The following is a 17,409-nucleotide window of genomic DNA, read 5'->3' as shown; positions in this document are numbered from 1 at the left end:
TAATATCATAAGAGTCATATCTATTATATAACATCTATGATTCTCTCTCCTGAAATTTGCTTTAGAGACAGTCTTGAGAGAAATGAGTACCATTTCCACTACTTAAAGGGGCACATAAAAGAGACACAAAGCACACATATGCACGCTCTGCCTCTCTGTCTGTCAGACATACACACTCTGTCTCCAACACACAATCACATAAAAGCAAAGGTCATCTATATAACTGACAGAAATGCCATTCCCTTCATCAGATGCTACCACCATGGTGTCATTTTACTAAATCAATGGATCAAAACTGGTAATTACGCCTGCCATTTCGTATGAATTAAACTATCAGTGTTAGCATTTGGTCGCCAGATTGCCTGCAGATTAAAACAGACCAGACACAGACAAATATGTTGTGAATATCTCACTCTACAAGGCAGGTAGGTTATTTATGATGATGACCTTAAAAACATCAAAAGGGCTTTTATCTATTCAGATTCGGAGACAGCAGTGAATATAGAATTAGCATGAATCAAAGCTGGCAGTTAATTAAGTGTATGCACCCTACCCTTAGTCCAAAGCATTTTTCACACACCAAACACTGATCCAAGATTTCTATTTACAATCATAACAACCCTTGATTCATATGGCCTAATGATCCATATGAATCTAGCAAACACACAGACAAGGACTAGTTAGAACTTTCTACTCATATAGTACACAACATAAAGTACATAACTCCCATTAAAAAGCTTGAAATTGTAATTCTGAGCTTAGGTTTACCAACACAAACCAGTAATCTCTGCATCATAGCGATCAAGAATTCAGTTCAGAACTGCAAGTTTATTACTTTGAAATGATTTGGCTGCCCCTGCCCCTTCTCTTTATTACTGGATCATTGTTTGAACCTTATCTCACCTTTTTTCTGAGATAGGGCAGCAGGTGTATATGTGTCCTATTTAGTTTTAATTGGCAAATTCAATATTTGTAGTAATTCTATTAATTCACCATATTTTTTTTAAAAAAATGCTTGATTGTTTAAATGTGATGGAAACATTAATTTATACTAACATCCCGATAAGGCACTAGCCTACAGATTGGGCTAATTCCAATAATTTATAATGCTCATCATTACCATTGGCATCCTAATAATCACAATAAAAACCTGACACAAAAAGCTTCAGCAGTTTGCCTTAAGTTCTTGCTGTATAAAAGAAATTCCAGGAAACTAATATTAGTGCGTGACAGCATCGATCACACTGAGTTCATCGCTTTAATTGATCGGGCAGACCGGGCAGGGCTGTGAGACCGTGAGGCTGGTTCTCGAAAGAGTTTTGACCTCTTATGACCCGGAAGCTGACGCCAAGCCCAAGCTGTTCCATCGGCGGAGTAAAGATGGCTGACAACGGCGCCGCAGATCCTGGTAATAACAATAATAACAAACCGGACGCCTCGGAGGGAACTATAATTAAGGTCACAGTAAAAACTCCTAAAGATAAAGAAGAAATCGCCATCTCAGAGGATGCGTCCGTCACTCAGGTGTGTATGTTTGAGGCGCAGGGAGCTGGCTGGTGCGACCCAGCGCTGTGCTCTCACGTCATGCCCCTGCCCACTTTCTTCTCTAGCTGGTGGCCAACTTCAGCTAGCAGGCTACTTAGCACTGCTAGCATCTGTCGCTACTCTGGCCGGCTAACGCACAGTGTTCAGAATAGGAAATGTTGCTTTTGTATAAAGTAATATCACCTCAGTTAACATCTACTCAGCGTTATTAACCTCGCTAACCCCAGCCAGGGAGTTTTCTGCACACTGAGTCGCGAAATGGCTAACCGGCTGCTCAGCTAACGCTAGCTAGCTTGTTAGCCAACTCGAGCTAACGTTAGCGGTAGCCAAACAAGCGTCAGCTGATGGGGTTGCGCTTTTGCTATGCCAAGTGAAACGAGCAATGATGGTTACATTAACTACAGACTATTGCTTGACTTCAGTAATAAACCTAATCGGTTTCTTATGTGTTTCACCGCGAGTGTGGGCCTGAGGAAGTCAAAAGCTGGCTGTCAGTCTAGAACCTTCTGTGTGCTGTCACTGAGTCACACCTTTTACGGAGTATAATATCCTGAGGGCTGCCATTAGCCAGGCTACACTGTGGGGCACACGGATTCAAGAATGAAACCGTGGTTTCATGTCTTGGCTTGCTGCCTGTGTCAGCTTCAGTCATTTGGCACTGTGCGGTCTGAAACAGCTTGTATATATTGTATTCACCATCATTTGTGTTCAGTGATCAATTCGTTGGAGGTAACGCAAGACCTCTGACTTCTTGGTATCCATTTCAAGAGGCTCCAGCCACATATTACTGAACCCCTCTATTATCTTTGGGGTCAGTTTGAACCCATTCAGTGTTTAACGTCTCTAAATATACAGGTAACATCTTTTTTTTAGCTTCATATTTAATGTCTTTTCCTAATGTAATGGGTTCATGTGGGAACGTGGGTAAACATAAAATTAACATGATGATATGTTTTCAATGTCCTGGACACATTTTGTACACATCACTGTTCTCTTTGGGGTCAATTTGACTCAATTTTTTTTTTTTTTTTTTTTTAAGCTGTATAAAACATATAAGAAAGATCAACATTTTACCCAAATTTGTTTTACTTGTCTCAGATGATACTGAGGAAATACAACATGCTATTTATAATCTTCAAAAAACTTCCCTGTTCTTTAGGGCCCTAATCAAGCATAACCACACCTGCAGTAGTGTGAGAACCACTGATAGTTAATGTGACATTTGGGTGGGAAAAACCTGATTCCCACAAGAGTTTATGTTTTATTCAAATTGGTATTTAGTCATTAAGACATACTAAATACCTGACTCGTAAACTTGGGTGACAATATTTATTATAATAATTTTCTGGAGCTTTAAATTACTGGGGTCAAATTGACCCCAGTTGATTAAAAAAAATGTTTGTAGATTTGAAGGTAGCAGGAGGGTTCATCTTTGTTAGTTATAATATATGATCAGTTTGAAATGCTTGTATTTTGTATCAGCTAATGTTAAAATCATGGCAGCTGAGCTCCTACAACAATATTACACCCTTTATTTTCATGAGTTACAAATTAAGGTAAGGTCTTTGATGTTCTGTCTATTTCACTTCTTAACAATAGGCTATGTGGCCTCTCAGCCCTGCTTGTAGTTGTTTGGAGCAAAATTGTAAGAAGAGAAGCAGCGTTTTTACACAAACTGAAAATGAAATACGTCATTTTTACAACAGGTTTGTTCCCAGATGAGATGGTTTCCTTTGTAAGAATAATACTTTGCGCAGTAGCCCAAGAGTTAGAGTGATTCAACGGATTTAGAGCGTATAGACCACTGCTAATAGGATAACTGCAGGGAGGACTTTCTTGGAAATTGGATGTATAAGACCAAGGGCTGCAGCAGAACTGAAACAGATTAGACGGGAACCACTGAGGTGAAGCCGTCTCATTATTTTGCCCTTACTCTTATCCCTCTTTTTTTCTCTGACCTCCTTTACCTCTCTTGTCTTTCTTTCACTGATCAATTTCATTATTCCTTGTTGTCTCCCAGTTTAAGGAAGAGATCTCCCGGCGGTTCAAAGCCAAACAGGACCAGTTGGTTCTGATTTTTGCAGGGAAGATTTTGAAGGATGGAGATAGCCTGAACCAGCATGGCATCAAGGATGGCCTGACAGTTCACCTTGTCATAAAGACAGCACACAAGTAAGGCTAAAGCACATTGGTTCAACAAAATATGCTGTAGCAGGCCTATTAGAAGGCTTCATCGACATTTGTTTGATTGGATATTTAGCGAGATGCCTTTGTTGATGCCTGGAAATTGAACATCACTTTGCATTGAGAGCAATATTTTCATGGGTTTTGGTTCTTGAGGCATTGCATCACTTCAAAATATGTGAACATACTGATGTTGTGATGTGCCAAAAATCATTTTTCTAGGGCAGGAGATGGCGCCAGCTCCTCGCCTTCAAGCTCATCCTCCACCCAAGCAGGCAGTAGCTCCAGCCCCAGCCCAGGCACCAATCCCTCCACAGCTGGCACCACTGGCCCTGCTGCACCACCCACACAGACACCCAACATATTGAGTGAGTTCACTGATATGCAGCTATTTACACTTACCTGCCCTGTTTTGGTTGATACAAAATCAAAGTGTGCCACAAACTGATCACGCACCCCTCCCCAGCTGGTTTCGGTGACCTGTCCAGCTTGGCCGGACTGGGAATGGGCTCGGCCAACTTCATGGAACTTCAGCAGCAGATGCAGAGGCAGCTGATGTCCAACCCAGAGATGTTGTCTCAGATCATGGAGAACCCGCTTGTGCAGAACATGATGTCCAACCCAGACCTGATGAGGCAGATGATTGTGGCCAATCCTCAGATGCAGCAGCTGATGGAACGCAACCCAGAGATTTCCCACATGCTGAACAACCCTGAGCTCATGAGACAGGTGAGGGAAATGGGAAGGACACAGCACAAGTATTCACGCAAGGGAATCCTTTACTGGTTTATGCATCCCTCAGTGCATCTTTCATTGGCAATAGACCTTTTTTTGTATCATGCCATGTTTTATTCATCTGACCTCCTGGTGTAACCCCAGAGTGGCATTAAGTGCTTCCTTTTTAGTCAGTCCAGGCATGACTACATCAGATTACCACTGCAAATTAGCAAAATCATAAATTTGATGGTCTTCATGGAAAACTATATCTCAACTGTATTGAATCATCTCTTCTTTTCTCCTTCTCCTCTTGTCTTTGCTCCTCCTTAGACAATGGAGCTGGCCAGAAACCCAGCCATGATGCAGGAAATGATGCGCAACCAGGATCGGGCCCTGAGCAACCTCGAGAGCATCCCGGGGGGTTATAATGCCCTACGGAGAATGTACACAGACATCCAGGAACCTATGTTCAGTGCCGCCAGAGAACAGGTAACTGGAAAAGGTGTTTAATACTGGAATCACTGCTTGTGTACTAGTTTGAATCCTGGTCAGAAATTGTGTCCTCTGTTTTATAAACCATATTATGGCTGTACTCAACAGTGTGAATGTGACTTGAATTTGAAAAGATGACAGGCTGATGTGACTGCCATGTCTGTATTTTGTCCAAATGACTGACTGCAGACTCACTACAACTCATGTACCAGATTTGTTTGAGTTTTACAAAAGTAAATTTTGTGTGGTTTGCAGAAAATATGTCTTTATTAGAGACACATTGATACTTCTATGAGTATTAGTCCTGATACCAGGTATTTTATTGGAGGTTTTACCCAAAACTGTCATGCCAACAGCCTTGAGTAACATCTCAGAAATAAAAAAGCAAACTAGACTGGTAACATATCGGTATTTTCCACCAAATGTACTCAATCAGATATTTTCTCCAATGCTCCCAAACTAATGGTCCAAGCAATCAGGATATCCTTAGCATATGCATTTTAAAATGTATTAAATCTCTTTTTCTATAGTTTGGTAGCAACCCATTCTCAGCCCTGGGTGGGAATTCTGAGTCAGGTGCCCAGCCGTCAAGGACGGAGAACCGGGAGCCCCTTCCCAACCCCTGGGGCCCCCCAAGTTCTACCAGCTCCTCTGAGAATGGAGGAGGCACCACAGCAGGAACTGGTACCACCACTGGCACCAACCCCAGTGTGTCCAACCCCCTGGGCATCAATGCTGCCAGTCTAGGAAATGGTAAGAGAATGTGGGCTAGGACATATACCTGTGTACTCTGCTGCTTACCTGCTGTAAACACTCAGTTGCACACACACACACACACACTCTTTCAACGTCAATGTCTTTGCTGTGTCCTAGGCATGTTCAACAGTCCAGGCATGCAGAGTCTGATGCAGCAGATCTCAGAGAACCCCCAGCTGATGCAGAACATGCTGTCTGCTCCCTACATGCGCAGTATGATGCAGTCACTGGCTCAGAATCCCGAGCTGGCCTCCCAGGTCTTGAACGCTAAGACATGCATACACACACACACACACACACACACACACATACACACACACACACACAGAATATAGACCTGTTAGATGTCAAACCCTATTAGACTGCATTCAGAACCTGCATCAGAACTCTGTTATTCTGATCATGTACCACATAGGAAATCAATTGATTATACGGGCTCCAACAGTTTGTAATGAATTGTAAATGGTGGAATCTAGCTAGGCCTATTGTGTATTAGGTCAGTAAACCCAGCTACTTAGTGCACACTCACACAGAACAAAGAACAAAGGGTATTGTCTCTTAAGCCCACTTGCATTTGCAGCAAATTGCAAGAAAGAATAAACAACAAAAAGTAGGTCTAACTTTATTGTGTTTATTACATGGTTTTGACAGAATTATGCTACAGTGGAACACATTTGAACAGGCACAGTAAAAATGATCCAAAACACATGGATTCTGTAAAACTTGTGCTTTAGTCATGGGAAGTTGTATCTGTCTGTGCTAAAGCGTACTGTTGAAGCAGATAAGAGTGTAAATATCGAGCTCAGTGAATGAGATGCACAACCACAACTGGCATGTGATATTATCTTGACACAGTCTGTCTTCCTTTCTCTCACCATCTCCCCCTGTCTCTCCATCAGGTGTTGATGAATAACCCTTTGTTTGCCGGAAATCCTCAGCTGCAGGAACAGTTCAGAGCCCAGCTGCCTATCTTTCTGCAACAGGTAACATGCACATTTATGTTGTAGCCCTTCTTATGTTGTTTATATGTTTGGGATTTTGCTTCTGTTTATGTCCTTACATTTATTTAATGGGTTGGTTTTTTACTACTTCTTTGTTTGTGTCTTGTTAGCCAGCTCACTAAGACAAATTACAGTCAGTCAAGTCATCTCATGGCAATAAAGTATAGAATCTTGAATCTTAATTATTTATTCATTTCAGCCATCAGTCTGTTCCTATTTGAGTGATTAGATGGACTTCTTATTGATTGGTTGATTGATAGTTATTCTGTCTGTTTGGCTATAGATGCAGAACCCAGAGGCCCTGTCAGTAATGACCAACCCCCGCGCCATGCAAGCTCTAATGCAGATCCAGCAGGGCCTGCAAACACTGCAGACAGAAGCACCAGGACTCATGCCTAGGTGCACAAATAAATACACATAGACACACAAATCAGTGTGTTTTTTTTTAATTGGATGTTTTGTTGACTGATGTTTCCTGCTCTTTTTCTCTTCTAGTTTGGTGTCAGGTGGAATCCCTGGGATCCCCACAGGAGGAGGCATGCCCCCAGAGAATCCTGCCTCCTCGCCCAGTGCAGGAACAAACACCGCCCAGCAGCAGCAGCTGATGCAGCAGATGCTCCAGATGTTTGCTGGAGGAGGAGGAGGAGGTGCAATGGTATGAACGCACAAACACACAAACAGACACACACACGAATTCCATCCTGCACACATTTATGTTTTTTTTCCCTCTGTTCTGATTCTTCCCCCTGCAGACCCAGACTCCAGAGGTGCGGTTCCAGTCCCAGCTGGACCAGCTGAACGCCATGGGCTTCATCAACCGCGAAGCCAACCTGCAGGCTCTCATCGCCACTGGAGGAGACATCAACGCCGCTATCGAGAGACTGCTGGGCTCACAGCCCTCATAAAGACATACACACTGACATACATACAGACACGTGCATACCGACATACATCCATACGTACATACATGCATACATATTCATAAACACACAAGCATCTACAGAGAACCAAGAGAAATTAAAGTGAATTGTCCCAAACTTTGCAGAAGAAACTTGGGCAGGATGTGTAAGACCCTAATTCTACTGTCTCGTCTCAGATCATTCCCCCATACTCGTGGTCCCCCCTCCCCCCCCATTTTCTCTTCTTGGCGTCATCCACTGAGATCTCTGTCCCAGAGTGCTGCTACAGAGCCGGACTGAACCACTTCTCAACTCGAGGGGTGTTCTGGTGCAGAGAACAGGGGTGCAAACCTCTCCTGAAAAGGGATCCCCAACCATTTCTTCACTCAACCTTTTCTTCACAGAAAGCTGGAGTCGACCCAGTCAGATGGAATGATCAGAGAGTTGCAGACGGACACATAACAGAACAGAGATTAAAATTAGGTGACGTGATTGGCTGTTAGCTTGTGTTCTACACATCACACCCGTGTGCTGATTTGCTAATATTCACCTTGACTAAAGAGAGCTCTTGTTGTACAGACAGTAATCCAGACAGAGAAAAGGAAGACATCATGTCCATACAAACATTCAACCTCATTCCTCCCGCTTTCCCCCTTCTCGAGATTCTACATAAATAGTTTTTGCCCAACAGTCCTTACTATTTATTGCAAGCGCTTAAAGAAATGACGCCCCTCACACTTCCCTAAAGTTGTAATTTGTCATTCCAGATAAGAGTGCCCACTCAGCCATGGGTGACAGTGTCTTTTCCCCTCTTGAGGCACTACGGCTGTGCCTTCTGTCCTCCCCCAGCCCTCCCCATCAGAGCATTGTCGCCAAATGACACCCCTCTCCACCTCTCTGTTGGTGGTCCCCAGTGACTTCCATGCAGCATTATCCGGAAATTTACTTTAACCATAGTCAATTATGAAGTCGCGGTTATGAAGCAGAAAATGCAGGCAGGAAGAATATGAATGAAACAAACAAGCTTTCCTTTCATTTTAATCTGATTCTTTATCGATTTTTAAATTTTGTTTCTGAGGTGCAGGTAGTACCTAGAGATAATCATGATTTGTCTTGCATTAAAAAAAAGAAATTGGAAATCATTTGAGTAAATTACAATGGAAAAGCTTTACTACATTTTCCTGGTATGGTAGCACCATACACCTGTAAAATCAAGTTTTAGGAATTATTCTTTTTCTTTCTTTTTCTTTCTTTTTTTTTTTTCTTTTTTTTTTTTTTTGCTTTTGAGAATCTCAGCATTGTAGTTGTGGTAACCTTGGCAACTGCTGCTATAGCTTTGCTTTGTCTGTTGACCTCAGCTGAAAAAAAAATCCATCTCCCAATTCAACATGTTGGAACTAACTTTTAACAGTACTGTACTAAAAAAAAAAAATAAAACAAACTTGGTCAAAAACAGTATCTGTGCCCAGTGTCACTTGATTAGCAGTGTGAGGAAAAAAGTGTAAGATACAGTACTGATTAGCTGGCACTTGGTCTCTACGGAAATTTGATACTTAAATTTGGATTTTTTTGAATTTGGTCATGAAATGTAAACTGAAATGTGCTGATTATGGTTTGTGTTTGTGAGTTACACTCGCAGCATTTCCACTCATAAATTATTTGAAGTATGCACACCAAGTTGCATGTAAGTCCAAATAACTGAAATCTGTTTTCGGGTGAACTGTGCTTTAATCCTTTAATATTTCCAAATGAACTTTGACTGTTGATTTGCTGATCATTATTATTACTGTATTATTCACATTTCTGTGTCTTATTGTGGGCTGGAGTCAAGATGAATTAAAGTAAATACATTTACCAGACTGAAATGCAACATTTATCAAAACTGGTACACTGATGACTGTGGTTTAATCATGGTTTAATCATGGTTTCTACACGTATATCTTTAGGCATCAAAGTCGTTGCAAAATGGTGCACCTGTTCTTCTGGTACACTGATCCACCTGTTAGGTGAGATTTACCACCAGACAAACGGATAGAGGAGCTGAATGAAAGGAGAGCGTAGGAGAGGGTGGAGTCTGCTCATAATGACTGTGTTAGTGGTTCTACCTGTTCCACCTGCTCTCCTCCCCCGTGCCCTCCCAGGGTGTCAGCTGATGAGGGATCGGCAGGCCATAAGACTCCTGTCTGCCTCTCTGTCCACAGTCAGGAGGCTGCCCCTATCCACAGATAAAGGAGGAAGAGGGTGGGTGCTGCTTAACCTGTTTGTTTCTCTCCTCCATTTTCACCTTTACTCTCCACACTGGAGAGAAAAGAGAGAGCAGTGTGGTTGTATGTTTTTTTCTCTCTTTCTGTCTCTTTCTATCTCTCCTCTGTCGGGATCTAATGGTGAAAGCGGCTTCAGGATATTGACTAACAGTGAAGGAGGAACCTTCCGGGCTCTGAGGGCAGTATGGGGTCTGACGAGTCATACAACTTTGTCTTCAAAGGTGAGTCAGGATTGACTAAGACGTGATTGTATGGGTGTAAGTGCATATATTATTTACTTAGACATAAAAACTTAAAAGTCCAAAGGCCGAGTCTGATCTTAGACTAGTTCATGTCTGTGTGAAGCAACCAGCAGACAATCGGAAGAAAGGCAAGGAGGAGAAGGAGGAAGTGATCATTTTCTCTCCCTTTTGCAGTAAAGCCTCTTGACCTTTGACCTATTAGAGATATACTGTATGTCATATTCTCACAATTTTGTTTTTGTTCATCACTGAGTGGGGCTGTTGAGTGGTTTGCAAGCATATTCTTTGCTTAAAATGAAGCAGTTTGTGCTTTTCCATTCCATACATTCCAATGAAAATGTCAGCCATGGGTTAGCTATGCCACGTTTGAGTGGTGTCAACAAGTCGGGCATCTGCACACGCTGCATTGCAGAGATTAAAGGAACAGTCTTTGACTGTTTACATAGTAAAATATTTCTTTCAACTTATTTCATGTCATGTTATCACTAGAAAAAAAAAAAATACACCTTAGCAAGCCATTAGGTCTCACACTGAGTGTATACTCATATTGAGCTTATGTTCAAACAAATAATGAAAAAAAATCTGCCAGTAGGATGAGATTATACCTGTCATTTCCAATGCAGCTTTTCTGGTTTCAGTATGAATATTTTTGAAACAAGGCCGAATATGACAGATCAGCCCACTAGGATCAAGAAAGTGACACTTGAAAATTCTTCAGATAAACTGATTAGCATTGGAAACAAGTGGGATTACCTCATCCCTCTGGCAGATGTTTTAAAGAAAAACAAGATTTTAAGGCTTCATATGAGACAAAGACTTGCTCAGACGTACTGTGTTGCAAGATACTGTGTACGTCAGGTATACAGTGACAAAAAGCTCTGATTTGGCATTTAGTTCATGCTCTGATAATGAATAAGTTTCTGCTCCTTATCTTGCGATCTGTCTCTCTAGTGGTTTTGATAGGGGAGTCTGGTGTAGGAAAGAGCAACCTCCTGTCTCGCTTCACTAAGAACGAATTCAATCATGACAGCCGCACCACCATCGGCGTGGAGTTCAGCACCCGCACCGTTCAGCTGGACACCTTCACCATCAAGGCTCAAATCTGGGACACAGCGGGCCTGGAGCGCTACAGGGCTATCACCTCAGCGTGGGTACACACACACACACACATGCACGCACACACCATTGGCACACACAAACTGATAATTGAGTGAGAATTATCAGCTAAGTGTTTGCATGCACACATATACAATGTAAACAAACACTGAGTCTGGCTGGGGAGCATGCACACGGCGGCCCTAATCACACCTAAACTCACACATTTTGCTACATCACTGTATCACTCATAATGTGGTCTTTCTTGCTCGCTGCCTGCAGGTATTACAGGGGAGCAGTAGGTGCTTTGCTGGTCTATGACATCAGCAAGCACTTGACCTATGAGAGTGCAGAACGATGGCTGAAGGAGCTGTACGACCACGCTGACCCTCATATTGTGGTGATGCTGGTGGGCAACAAGAGTGACCTGGAGGCCCTCAGGACGGTGCCCCAGGAGGAGGCACGGGCCTTTGCAGGTCTGTTTGCCTCATAGCGTTTTTAGTTCTTTATGAATGTCACTAAGCCATGACATCCCCTCTCATGGACATGGCATTTGGTGTTCTCAAGCCCAATTAGTGATATATTTTCTTTTATGCTTATCTGTAGCCTGGAACCTTTGATAATGAACTATTACTACTATGATTCTGGATTATATAGAGTATAGGTGTAAAGTTATTTACACTAGATTTTTGATAAACAGTCACTGGTAATGTGGATATGATGAGCAAGCAGGTAGAGGCAAAAACAGAACAGGTATATTAAGTTCAGAAATTTGCATATATTGCATTTATTACTATTGTCTTGATGAATACAACACAATAAATTAGCAATGTGCTGTAGGACTGATATTTCTTCAGAATGTGCAGTATATTTTAATGTTTGTTGTTTTTGCTTTCGGCCTCCCAACCAACCTAGAGAGCAAAGGTCTGATGTTTATGGAGACATCAGCGTTGAGCTCCACCAATGTCGAAGCTGCTTTCAGTGAAGTTCTCAAAGGTACAGATGTTCAGTCAGTATGTCCCAACACACGTCCTCAGTTCACCTGTGTTCATTCCATTCTTTGACTTAATGCTTAAGTGTGCCATCTGTGTCTCCGTTATGTGCAGCAATCCATAAGAAGGTGGCCAGTAGAGAGGTGACCCGAGGCTCCATCAGTGCCGTAACCTTGTCCAGCCCCATTGGACCGTCCAGCGAGGCCAAAGAGGAACGCAAGACCTGCTGCAGGAACCTCTGAGAGCCTCGGCGACTGTTGACTCCTCTCTCCGACTTGACCTGGAATTAACACAATGCCTTGACTGTCATTCAAGCTGAAGCAAGATGTTGCTTATGCACAATTTGAAGAGCAAGGTACCGCTTTGACACGGGTGCAGTCAATCTACAAATCTCTTCAAATGCAAGGGCTTCATTTAACCCAAAATCAAGCGATCAAGTGGCAGGAAAAAGTTACAAATAGTTAGAAAATCTGTATTTTATGTATTTTCTGTCTAGGTGACTAATTCGCACAAACTGTAAACTATAAATTTCTGTAAAAACAAAACAAAACAAACAAACAAAAAAAAACACGTTTCTTGAATCGCCTCTTTGTATTTTTGAAGGCAGCCAGAGTTGAATTGGGGTAGGGGTCCTGGGGTGTAAAGTTGTATTGCTTTTATAAAATAGTACACTGTGTATAACTTGGAATAAATTATTTATAATATTCGGTCTGCATGTAATTACCAAACAAAAACATAGAGTCATTATTTGCCAGAGGCAGAGAATACAGATTCAGATAAGGCTTCAGACAATAAATAATATGGAATAAAGTCATGGTGGCCCAGGATTGTAACCATGTCGATGCCTCTTGTCCCGAGTCCAGTGTGTTTTGCCTCCTGTCGGCCTGAAGATGGCAGTGCTGACGTTCAAAGTGCCACAGGTTGAGTTTGAAGCACCGGTACTCAGCAGGGCCCTTACATTTGTTCTATCTCTCATTTGCTTATGAAGTCTGCTGTGCAACATATCAATATCTCATTTTATATTGATCGTGCCTCTAATAGACATGATATTATGGCCAGGTGGAACTGCAGCGCTGTCGCCATGGTAGCAACCTGTGATATCCCCCTGACAAGCTAATGAGCATGCCCTTGGAGAAAGAAATTCATTTACTCTTTTTACACAAATAGTAAATTCATTCACAGACATAATGGGTTTATGTCGGTGTGTGTGCATGTGTGTGCAGATCATCTGCAGACTATGGATTTAATTGGCCCGGCTCATATTGCTTGGCTGAGAGAGTATAAATCTACAGCAGCAGTGGTTAATGACATTCTGGACAGATACTGCTCTATCTCTGGCTCACAGATGTGCATAAGGGGTCTTTATGGTGGTGTGTATGTGTGAATACAATGTGTGCACTTGTGTGTGCATGTGTGTGTGTGTGTGTGTGTGTGGTATCCCCAAGCAAGATTTCTCTGCTGGAGATCATTTTGCCCCAGTGAAATGACCACAAAGAGTTTATTAAGTTTCTCTTATGAAAATATGATAAAGGAAGCCTCTGCACCAGGCAGTAAATGTTTAATTATTTCCTGTGAATGATGATATTTTTATGGGCTGAGTAAAAGCATCTGGTGTAATAATCCATGCAGGCTGAGCAGGCTGCACAGGTTGAAAGGCTGGTCATGAAATCTGTAAATCTTATTCTGGGCTGGGCACCCTAGCCTAGAGGTAAGGGTTATGTTTGCACAAAAAAAATTACTAGCACACATTTGCTCACTGTGCTAAAATGAGAGGACTGAACCGTGAGGTGAGATTTTCTACTCGCTACCTTTCACAGTTTCTCGCAAATTCCACCTAGACTGATGTGTGGACACATTTTGACCCCTCGTCAAAATTAAGCTTTCATTGCGTTTGGGAGTCGTAGATTGGGAATAGACATGTGGTGGCTATTACCTGTGCACAGTTTAGCATGTGTAGCTTGTAAAAACTGTGTCAAGAACCAGCGCTTGAACACGCGCTAAGTGACGGTGCCTCTAACAGCAAGGAAGAACTGTGTAACTCCCATTAGCAAGTCCTCCTTCTGCAGATTTGCTGTCTGTCTGCAGGGCATCATAATTTTTGTGTTGCAGCGTCACACCTGTGCAGTGGTGTACTGTGACCCCTGTGTTGTTGTGACCTTTGACCCCAAGGAGCATGGACCCATACTCAAAATCGCTGGATTCTTGTGGGATCCATCGGCTCACTCACCTCTCTTCTCCACCCTCTCCCTCTCGTGCCCTCTGACTCTGAATATGTAGACGTTCTCTGGCTTGAGGCCGTGTTTTAAAGTGTTGCTCTTGAGTGTAAATTGGATTTCCCTACTTGTGTGCTGAAATGTTTGCATGTGTGTGTATTTGAGACCCTCATTACATTCAAATATTCTGTACATACACACATACTCTTACAGGTATCAATGCTCTCTCTCTCTCTCTCTCTCTCTCTCTCTGTGTCTCTCTCTCTCTCTCCACACAGTAAGATTGAGTGAGACACGACCATGGGAGTGGAGTGAACTCATTAAATGTTTTATCTTCTACATGCTCTCACACAGGATTCTGCCTCTCATCCCCAATACCTGGGGCATGAAAGGGTATTTAGTGCAAACAATTTAATGACTATAGATCTCTAATGGAACTGTACCTGCCAGTATATCTGTGAGCCCCCATTAAAAGTTACCACAGTTTGTCTAACTGGGTGATTTACTGCATGGACGTGTGTGTAATTGTGTGTCTTGTGTGTGTGCCTGCATCCCTGCCTGCACATACATGAACAAATCATAGCTTCGACACAAGTATGTGCACAAACCTCCGTCTCTTTAGCGTCATTCGACATCTGTCAATATATGTCAGTGGAGAACACACACTCAACACTTCCACCTCAGCTGATACCACCACATAAATAGAATCAAAGTCAATGGCATGCAGATTACCATGGTGATGTTGTTATGGCGACCCATCAAAGGGAGAGGTGTGCTGATGGGTGGCTGTGTGCTCAGACTCTCCACTCCCGAAAATACACGGCGGAGAGAGGTGAAAATTAGCTGAGAGGTGGATTATTGCCTGGAGGTGATTCAGCGAACGTTTAAGAGTATGGTAATCAATCCTGCTTGAAGACACGCTTTCAGTCTCAGCTCAGCTCGTTATGAGTTTAAAGTGTGCAAACAAGCAGTTTCCCCCAGTGTGCGCATGTGTGTGTGGGTGCGTTTGTGCATGCATGTGTGTGTTTAGCTGCGTTACCTTCCCATAAACCCTCGCCAATTAAATCCTTTAAAAGCCTCTAATATCATAACGGAGCCTGTAGAGCTTGGCTCTCTATATTCAGGGCCCAGCTGAGGTCAGAAGATTCCTTTTTGGCATGCAATTAAAAAAGTTGCCAGCGACAAACAGAGCCGAGGGCCCCATCGTCAGTCCACTTAACATACTATTACATACCTCAGTTGCTATGACAACCACAGTGTTTGTCTGTGAAGCCGTGATGCTAAATGGCTGCAGGTGTAAAGTGAGTGCTGTTTTCGGCTGATACACAAGACCGAAAACAGTGTAAATTAGGCTTCATACAGGACAGGGATCTTTATTAACGTTCTGTTTTGGATGAGCCTGCATGAGAAGTGATCTTATTGGTAATTTGAAACACAAGCTCAGTGGTTTGACACATGCATAGTTAACTGATGACGCCCACAGAAGACGAACTGAATGAGATACAAAAAAGCAGGCTCAATGAAAAGCAACATTAGCACATTAGGTTGTTCCTGGTTTCCCTAGTTTCATCTGTAGCAAAGCGCTGTCCTAACCACAGATCTATCACCTCAAAGGTTTCTGACAAGTGGCCCAGCATATAGCATCAGTCAGACCCAAGTTTCACACCTCTGCTTAGGGATGTCTTACCTTGGCACAGTTCTCGAGCAGATGCTGGAGGAAGGAAGACACCTGGCCAAAACTAGAAAATGGACTCCAAGCTTTTCAGCCCTTGACTGTGAGACAAAGCTAAGTTCTGCGGGGAGAGAAACCTTTCAGCTGTCTCTTCCAGAGGAGGAAAAAAGCAATAATACCACCCAACCCCTAAATGTGCTCTGCTTTTTCTCAAAGGAACACAAAGTGTCTGGCAATACAGTAAGTGACAAAAGGGGCGCTAAATTGAGTTTCTGAGCAGATGTTTCCATGTGTGCATTTTCTCCTTCTCTACATTTGTTCCATGGAGCTGCTGGATGGAGGTGCACGCCAAATGCAATGGCTCACATGGGAGATAGGCCCATGTGCATGAGGATTCAGTCACGTAATGTTGCACTCATCATCTGTGTGTATTTATGTGTACAAAATCATTACATTTCACTGTGATACTGCATGTACACCATGTACACTTCATGTTTTAGGGTGATTTCAGCATGTCACACTTTTAGGTTTTGTTTTGTAGAGAGTTATGCTGTCCTCTCTGACTGCCCTGTTTACTCTCAGTAGTCTAATCAAAACTGTGCTTCCCTTTCATGTGCAGACCTAATTTGCAGGCATGTTAATTCAAGTGCAGCACAGAGAGGCAATGCATGCATTGGGAACAACTGCTTGTTGAGCTGCCAGTCTTACGTAGCTTAATCTCCCTGGAGTGGTAGATTATGAGAAAACACATGTTGTTGTCCGCTTTCCAGACGCTAGGGAAAACATGATTGGACCGGAGGACAGGAAAGTTGAACCAAGGTCACTCAGCCAAGATACAGTACATTTTCAACTCTCTAAGGATGTGCGTGCTTGTATTTCTCTCTGTGTGTGTGTGTGTGTGTGTGTGTGTGTGTGTGAGAGAGAAGGGTAGTGAGAGGGGGGAGGGAAAAGAGAGCATGAGAAAGAGACCAAGTGCGTAAGTCCTTTTAAGTGTGCGGGTATAAGCACATGCATATACATGTAGAGAAATGCCTGCATAAATCTACTTGTGCATGCATGTGTGGCTGCCTGTGATGTTTTGAGCTGGGTTGGTGTGTGTGCGTGTTGCGTGTGTGTTTCCTCCCAGCACAGTGAAAGCTCCGGGACACATCTAAAAATACCAGGCCCAGGAGGAACAGAGTGAGGATGTGAAACGATTTACAGAGGCATAAAAACACAGGCTACTTCCAAAGCCAACAACCTGGAAGGGAAGCCTGCAGACACAGTCACACTATGGCCTGGAGGGAGTGAATCACTGAACGAGGAGGGATTTCCCCCTTTTCTCCAACTCTCAAACA

General features: G+C 42.9%; 2 protein-coding genes across 2 annotated transcripts; both read left to right on the top strand.

The window, feature by feature from the left end:
- Positions 1 to 1,380: 1,380 nt before the first annotated feature.
- Positions 1,381 to 9,448, top strand: LOC115367525 (ubiquilin-4-like). Its single transcript, XM_030063325.1, has 11 exons — positions 1,381 to 1,524; positions 3,566 to 3,717; positions 3,952 to 4,097; positions 4,196 to 4,458; positions 4,777 to 4,935; positions 5,469 to 5,691; positions 5,812 to 5,951; positions 6,594 to 6,677; positions 6,979 to 7,094; positions 7,191 to 7,350; positions 7,448 to 9,448. The coding sequence occupies exons 1-11, from the start codon at positions 1,381 to 1,383 to the stop codon at positions 7,598 to 7,600; spliced, it is 1,740 nt and encodes a 579-aa protein (XP_029919185.1). The 3' UTR covers positions 7,601 to 9,448.
- Positions 9,449 to 9,900: 452 nt separating this feature from the next.
- LOC115367526 (ras-related protein Rab-25-like) lies at positions 9,901 to 12,758 on the top strand. The gene is made up of 5 exons (XM_030063326.1): positions 9,901 to 10,079; positions 11,052 to 11,247; positions 11,478 to 11,671; positions 12,111 to 12,191; positions 12,302 to 12,758. The coding sequence occupies exons 1-5, from the start codon at positions 10,043 to 10,045 to the stop codon at positions 12,427 to 12,429; spliced, it is 636 nt and encodes a 211-aa protein (XP_029919186.1). The 5' UTR covers positions 9,901 to 10,042; the 3' UTR covers positions 12,430 to 12,758.
- The last annotated feature ends 4,651 nt before the right edge of the window (positions 12,759 to 17,409 follow it).

Source organism: Myripristis murdjan, chromosome 11, assembly GCF_902150065.1.
Source record: "Myripristis murdjan chromosome 11, fMyrMur1.1, whole genome shotgun sequence".
In the NCBI taxonomy this organism is placed as follows: Eukaryota; Metazoa; Chordata; class Actinopteri; order Holocentriformes; family Holocentridae; genus Myripristis; species Myripristis murdjan.
This window is presented reverse-complemented; position numbering and strand designations above follow the sequence as displayed.

Coding starts and splice junctions, on each gene's coding strand:
- LOC115367525 (XM_030063325.1), top strand. CDS start 1,381: ATGGCTGACAACGGCGCCGCAGATCCTGGTAATAACAATAATAACAAA. Junction 3,718..3,951: donor GTCATAAAGACAGCACACAA/GTAAGGCTAAAG, acceptor TCATTTTTCTAG/GGCAGGAGATGGCGCCAGCT. Junction 4,936..5,468: donor TCAGTGCCGCCAGAGAACAG/GTAACTGGAAAA, acceptor CTTTTTCTATAG/TTTGGTAGCAACCCATTCTC.
- LOC115367526 (XM_030063326.1), top strand. CDS start 10,043: ATGGGGTCTGACGAGTCATACAACTTTGTCTTCAAAG. Junction 11,672..12,110: donor GGAGGCACGGGCCTTTGCAG/GTCTGTTTGCCT, acceptor CAACCAACCTAG/AGAGCAAAGGTCTGATGTTT. Junction 12,192..12,301: donor TTTCAGTGAAGTTCTCAAAG/GTACAGATGTTC, acceptor CGTTATGTGCAG/CAATCCATAAGAAGGTGGCC.